The sequence below is a fragment of the Leishmania major genome, chromosome 1, assembly GCF_000002725.2.
Source record: "Leishmania major strain Friedlin complete genome, chromosome 1".
Lineage (NCBI taxonomy): Eukaryota > Euglenozoa > Kinetoplastea > Trypanosomatida > Trypanosomatidae > Leishmania > Leishmania major.
In genome coordinates this window covers 135001-142163 of record NC_001905.3, presented here as the reverse complement: position 1 = coordinate 142163, position 7163 = coordinate 135001, and the positions used below count along the sequence as shown (strand labels likewise).

The 7163-nt window shown below is 61.4% G+C and overlaps 2 protein-coding genes across 2 annotated transcripts; both read right to left on the bottom strand.

Annotated features, from left to right (window-relative positions):
- Nucleotides 1-2306: 2306 nt before the first annotated feature.
- On the bottom strand, nucleotides 2307-4454 carry LMJF_01_0520 (putative long-chain-fatty-acid-CoA ligase; the record flags this gene model as incomplete). Its single annotated transcript, XM_003721526.1, has 1 exon — nucleotides 2307-4454. The coding sequence occupies one exon, from the start codon at nucleotides 4452-4454 to the stop codon at nucleotides 2307-2309; it is 2148 nt and encodes a 715-aa protein (XP_003721574.1).
- A 599-nt stretch (nucleotides 4455-5053) lies between these two features.
- Nucleotides 5054-5638, bottom strand: LMJF_01_0510 (putative fatty acyl CoA synthetase 2; the record flags this gene model as incomplete). Its single annotated transcript, XM_003721525.1, has 1 exon — nucleotides 5054-5638. One exon carries the CDS (start codon nucleotides 5636-5638, stop codon nucleotides 5054-5056), a length of 585 nt encoding a protein of 194 aa, XP_003721573.1.
- Between the last annotated feature and the right edge of the window lie 1525 nt (nucleotides 5639-7163).

Below are 7163 nucleotides of genomic sequence, written 5' to 3'. Positions count from 1 at the left end.
CGAGTTCCTTGAGGGTTGCTGTTCTTGCGGCTGGTGCTGCTCCTCGGCGCGGAGAGGGCTGCCAGGATCTTCTTCGGCCCGTTAGTGCCTCCTCGCTGCCTAGTCCGCTCTTCATCCCTGAAGCCGTGCAAGATGGCGTCTGAGTTCGCCTGCTGCCGGACTCGGTGCACCCGGCATGCTTGGCCGTGGTGACCTCTGTCGGGGTGGTGGTGACTGGTGAAGTGATGCGCCTAAAACACTCGCTCCGTTGAGCTGGCGTGTTGTCTGCAGAAAGAGAGGGGAGGAGAGACTGCACGGAGCGAGAGGGGCGTGTGCGTGTGTGTGTGTGTGTGTGCATTGCAGCTGCCATGCTGTGCGAGCAGGGGAGAGGATAGACCCAAGAGGTTATGCAGGCAAGGAGGGGTTGGTGGGTTGTTGGATCATGAGACCGCAAACGCATCGAGGTCCTGCCCTCTGGGCCCCAAGGAGACGGTATGACACGTTTTCGCCGACGGCGGCCACTTGCCCAGTCCGTGCAAGGCCCAGCAGCGTGTGAGAGCGACCTCTGGCTTCTCGCCGCACCACCCCACAGGGATTCGGAGGCGCAACAGGGCGAACCACCGGAGGTGGGGGAGGGGCGAGGCGGGCGGTCGCGCTGGTCGTGTCTCTCTCTCTCCTCTCTCTGTCTTTGTACGACAAGCCCTCGTGCCATTCTGAGGCGCACCACGAAGACTTGCCCTGCATCTGCGTACGTATCTGCATTCTTAACGAGGACAGAAGATGAATAGGTAACGGCGCCATGGGGAGAGGGTGTACCGGGGCGGAGATGAGAATACACACGCACCGAGGAGATAGTGCTGGCGTGAGGACGCTGGCACTGATGCTGGCCAGGTCTTCTCCATGGGCGCACAAGAGGAAGAAAAAGGAAGGAAGGAAGGCGAGCGCAGGAACAGCCGGAAGGGAGGGCAGGGCGACAGGTTCGTGCTTGCGAACGCCGCTGCTTGTGAGTTTGCTTCACCTGTTCTAATGTCTGATGTGCGCACGCACACACGCGCGCGTGTGTGCGTGCGTGCGTCTTTATATGTGCTATCTTGTACTTCACGCCACTCTTTCTCTCTCTCCTTTTCTCGTCGGCTGCACGTGTCTGTGTGTGTGTGTGTGCAGAGGTGCGCACGCACGCAACCGGCACGGAGAACGCATCCACGTGTGTCGATCGAGAGCGAAGAAGAGTCGGGCAGTGTGGGTGGTGGTGGTGGTGGTGGTGGGGGGGGGACGACGCACTGAAGCGCTACTAAACAAAAAAGTGAAAGGAAAAGATCGGGACGCGAGGTGCGAAGGTGATATACAGCGGCAGCAGTAGCAGCAGCAGCAGGCAGCAGCAACGGAAGAGGACAGCTGGCAGATGCGCACCAACGCCCAGGCGACATCGAGCAACAACAACAAGGGAGACGTGCTCAGAGGCCAAAGGAGGAGGAGGGGGGAGGGGAGCACGTGCAATACATACATGACACAGAGAAGTAGAAAAGCAGAAACAAACACACACAAGAGAGAGAGAGAGCGAGAGATATACCCCCGTCTACAACACATCCACACGACATCAGCAGTTGTTTCATAGCAAAGATACCACAGAAGACACGATCGGTGTGTGTGTGTGTGAGAGAGAGCGAGAGCAATCACACACACACACACACACACACACACAGGAGCGAGTAACTGTGAAGAAACTAAAAGCAAAAACACAACAAACAAGCTAGTGAAGAGATCGAGATATCGAGTGTGTGTGTGGGTGTGTGGGTGTGTGACAGAGAGACAACCGTGGCGTAAAACGTGTTTCCTTCACGGCTCCTCCTGTACTGACAAGCGACAGCCAAAGTCTGGTGGAAGATAATGATAAATACAGATAGTTCTCTATCCCTCCTACGCACATGTATATATGTATATACATATATACATGTGCGTAGGAGGGATATGACCATGTTATTTACAATACATATATATATATATATATACATGCCTGCATGCAACCACGTCAAGGGCATGGGAGGTCAACAACGAAAAGAAAGAGGCCCGCGGTATATGTGTGTTTGGGGTGGGAGGAGGTAGAGAGAACGAGAACCGAGAGGGACACTACCCGCATGTAACACTGCGGAGCTCGGCGGATCGGATGCACCACGCGCACGACGGTGCGTTGCACCGCTGGATGGCGTACTGTGCTCGCGTTAGCGGTTCTCTTTCTCTCTCTTCGTCTCCGTCATACTCAGTCCCTGAGCAACACACATGCACACACACACCCACACGCACACACACACACACATACATCGACGCGGCTAATCATCCGCGAAGAGCTCTGCGATCGTCTGTGCGTACTGCGCATCGATGACGCGGCGCTTCAGCTTCTGGGCAGCTGTCAAGATCTCGTTCTCCGGGGTCCACTCGTCGTCGATCACGCGCACGCGCTTCACGCACTCGAAGGACGCGCGGTTCGAGGCGCGTGCCGTGTCGGCCATCGAAATCGCGGCCGCCTGCTGGAAGCGCTGGTCCTTCAGCAGGGCAGGGTACGTACCCTCGATACCGTGCTTCGCCGCGAAGCTCGTTGCACGCGCCTCGTCCGTCAGCGCCAGAGCCGTGATGTACGGCTTGTCCGGGTGCACGAGGACGCACACGCCGTTTGGCTGCAGCAGTTCGTTGCTAGAGTAGACCGCCTCGAGCGCCTCCAGCGCGATGTACTCGCCCAGGCAGTTCTTCGCCAGCGCCTTGACGCGGCCGACAATACGCATCTTGCCGTCCGCGGTAAAGCTGCCAACGTCGCCGGTGTGGAACCAGCCATCCTCGTCCAGCACCTCGCGCGTCAGCTCCGGCTGCTTGTAGTAGCCCTTGAACAGGTACGGCCCGCGTGACAGCATCTCGCCGCGCGGCTCGGGCGTGTCCGTGTGCTTGTACTCGTCAATGTCGAGCAGCTTGATCTCCTGGCCAGGCTCCATCAAGCCCGTCACGTTCGTCTCCGTGTCACCGGGGATCTGAATCGCCCCGACGCAGATCGTCTCCGTGAGCCCGTAGCCAATCACCACGCGGCCAAAGACCACGTTCACAAATTCATGCGTCGCGGCGGACAGCGGGCCGCCGCCGCTGAGCATGATCCGTAGGCGGCTGCCGAGCACGGCACGCGGCGCCGCGAACACCTTCTCGTTCCAGAACGGCGTGTCCTTGCCCTCCTTCATCGCCGCCAGCCGGCTCTGGTAGGCGTGGTCGAACACCTGTCGCTTGAGCGTGCCCACCGGCGGCAGCTTCGCCTCGACGGCCTTCTTGAGCGTGTCGAAGATGCGCGGTACGCCGGCGAGCATGGACGGGTTGAACGTAAGCAGGTCGCCGTGCGGCCGTGCCGTGGTGTCCGTCAGCGTGCGCGGCGTGCCGAAGCCGATAAAGGCACCGCGGAAGATGAACAGGTTTGTGATGGTGAACTCCATGATGTGCGCCATGGGCAGGTAGGAGAGGTACACGTCGTCGGGGCGCGGCTGGCCGAGCAGGTCGATCACGCGCGGCTCGAGGGTGTGCAGGCCAGCAGCCAACGTGCGGTGCGTGTGCATGACGCCCTTCGGGTCACCGGTCGTGCCGCTCGTGTACATGATCAATGCCAGGTCGTCGTCGTTCAACGGCCCCGTGCCCTTCGCCGCACCACCCTCGAGGTGTGCCGCGCCGATCATCTCCACCTGCTTGAAGCTCACCACCTGCACGCCGTGCGTGTCGAGCGACGCGGGCAGGGCGCCGACGTGGATGATCGGCACCTGCGGCATGACCCCGTTCTTCATCAGCTTCAGCACATTCGCCACATTCACCGACCCGCACAGAATCGCCTGGCTCTCCGTCTCGTGCAGCGCGTGCGCCAGGGCCGCCTCGCCGAGGTTGGCGTAGACGGTGGCGGCGACGGCGCTGCAGGACCAGATGCCGTAGATGCCGATCAGCCACTCGACGCACGTGTCGAGGTAGATTGAAACGTTTCCGTTGGCGGTGACGCCGAGGGCGGCCAGGCCGGCGCCGAAGTGGAAGATGCGCTCCTCCATTTCTGAGTAGGTGACGTGCACCACCTCGTCGAAGTGTGTGATGCTCATGAGCCGCTCCTTCTTCGCTGGCTCGCTCGTGCTGCCGCTTGACTTCGACGGCGCCGGCTCCTTTGTGACGCACTTCACGGGGCGGTAGCCAAGCACGCGCTGGTCCGTGCGCTCCGCGCAGTGACGCATCAGCGTGGTGTAAAAGGTGGGCCTCGCCGCGGCCGCCGCGAGGATGGCTTCGTGTTGCTCCGCTGTCACTCCAGCGATGCGGTAGATGGCTGAGGCGTGCTCGCTCTCCGTGCCGGGCACGCGTTGCACAAAATTGCCACCGCACTGGGCACGCCGGCGCTCGAGCGCCTCGGCGCGCGGGTCGGGCATCACTTGCGCCGCGTTGCGCTTCGCCATCACAGAGACCACGCACCCGCCCATCGCCGCGAGTAAGGGGATGATCGTGTGAAAAGAAAAAAAACCTATCGACGTAGCTCGCTCCTGAGAGAGAGAGAGAGACTGGGAGGATGGCGCTTCAGCGACTCACGCGGGGTGTACCGGCGTGCGTGTTCTGCGTTTGGTTTTTGAGGCGAGGGAGGGAGGAATGTGTGTGTGTGTGTGTGTGTGTTGCTGCTTTCTGTGTGGTGCAGCCGCGTCGTGCGCGCGCATGTTTGATGCGTGTGTCAGACGAAGCGAGAGAGAGAGAGAGAGGGGGAGGGATGAAAGAGGGAGGGGGGGGCGGGGAAGAGAGCATGTGAGTCACGGGCAAGCGATGATGGCCAGAGGGACGAGGACGTGGTGAAGTATGCGGTGGTATATCGGCACATGCATGCACATTCTGACTTCTTGGATGGAGACGGAAGGAGAGCGGCTGATGACGCCGCGCTCGCTCTGTGTGTATGTGTGTCCAGGCGAAGGTGCTCACATCCGCCCTCCATTCCTGGTGGAATCGACGAGCGACGGGAAGTGCCCGGGTGGGGTGGGGTGGTGGTGGTGGTGGTGGTGTGTGTGTGTGTGTGGGGGGGGGGCAGTCACCGCAGCTAACAACCGCGACTGCTGCTGCTACTTTCGGTAGAGCTTCCTGTAAGACCACCGTACGCAAGCCGATGCCGACCCCTTCCCCTTGGCCGCCCCCCGTCGGCTTCTGCGGCTGTAAAGAACTGAGAAAGAGAGGGGAAGAAGGATACGAAGTCGTTGTCGCAGTGTGGTGTGGTGTTCGAGTGGGGCGGGTGTCGGCGGAGACATGGCCACAGATCATAATGAGCTTCGTCGTGCCGGTCCACATCGTCGTCAGCCCTCCACTGCCCTTGTTCTCTCTCGCTCTGTTCCGCTTCGCATGCCGCACGACTGCACGGTGAGCAGTACCCTTCCCTTCGCTTGTTTGACCGTGGCAGCCGATCTCGCTCCTCCATCGTCCAGTGATCGCTGACGCGCCGCACACCACCTATGGCGTGCCGCCCCTCCGCTACCTTGGCGGTGTCGTGCTGCCGCGCGAACACCATCGCCTTGCTCTCCGTCGTGCACGCGATGGCACAGACGTAGTACTTGGCAGAGTGGACAACGACGCACACGCCGTTCGGCACGCACAGGCTCACCTGTGCGTACAGGGACTCCAGGCTCTCCATCGGGATGTACTCACCTAGGGCGTTCTTGGCCAGTGACTTGATGCGGCTAACGATGCGCAGTCGACCGCGGGCATCAAGCCGTACGTGTGCATGACGCCCTCCGGCCCTTCAGCTGTTGAATGGATCTATGCACGCTATGTGTGCTCGGAGGACAAGCAGCTTACTGCACGTCCACCATGACGGCGACGATGTCCAGCGGCCAACGTCCGTGACCTCCCTTTCCCCCCCCCTCCCCGAGCGTAGCAGCAGAAGAGGAAGCATGCGAATTAGCTCAACACAGGCGCGCGAGCGACAGCGGCGATCGCGGATGTACGAGGTGCAACGGACCGGCTTTGGGGAAGCGGGTGTGAGGCAACGGAGAGCAGGCACCGTTGTGACGGTGATGGCGGTAGTGGCAGCAATGATGTTCAGTATATGCGGTACGGATATCGTTGTGTGGTGTGTGTGTGGGGGGGGGAGGGGAGGGGAGGGGCCTAGGTGTTGCTCGAATGGACGATCCAAGCGTTATCATGTGCTGAGGGTGGGAGTGAGGGTGGGGAGGCAGGCGCAGGCGGAGAGAAATGAATACACGAACGCGATGAGCCACAGCAACGGCAATAGAAGAGGGTAGAGCACCCGTGTCCAGCACGCATGTGCGTCTGTGATAGTGTCCAGCGCACGTCTGGCGTTGCCGCCTGTGGCTCGAGAGGAGGGTGCTTGCTGTCAAAGTGGGTGGTGGTGGTGGTGCCGTTCAGCTTGCCTGGACCACGTATGCGCCACCAACGCACTTGTGGCAGCACCATCGAGGGGACTCACAGGTCCCTACGTGGTTCTCCATCACGTGCCGCAGCTCGCCCGCAGAGGGGGGGGGTGCACTTTTCTACCCCCTTCCTCTCAGGAGCAACCACGCTTGCCACTGCCATCACGAGACACGCCCACGCGGGCCAGCATCCGTCACCCTCCGGCCGACACCCCTTGCCAATGAACGCCGCACGTCCTTCGTGTTGGCTTCCGTTGTCCAACGGTGTCGTGCGCCCTCCCCCCCTCCCTCCTCTCTTGTCGAGGCGATGGACTGGCGCGGGAGGAAGGGGTGGGGGAGGGGCGGGGCGAGCCGAGCGGAGCGCCAGGGGATGGTGCAGAGACGTCGAGCGGAGGCGTGTTATGCGCCCCCCCCCCTCCTCCTCTCCCTCCTTCCTGTGGCGTCACCTTCACCGCTCTCCTCTGCTTCTCCATCGTTGTCCTGCAGCGTCCACCGGCGTCTGGCTGTCGGCGCCCTTCTCCCCCTTTCACCCTTTCGATTTTGAACGCCTTCGTGTCAGTTTCGTGTGGTGGATGGATGGACGGCGTCGCGCGGGGTTTCGCGTGCCACAGTGCGTTGGCTTCTGTCCGCGGCCGCCACGACCAGCCGCCACGAACGCACCCGAGCTGCGCTCCCACCTCATTACGACAGCCGCACCCCACAGAGAAAACGGGCGCGCGCCCGAGAGAGAGAGAGAGAGAGAGAGCAGGCAAGCAGGCAGGCTGCATCAGGCACAGGTATGCGTGG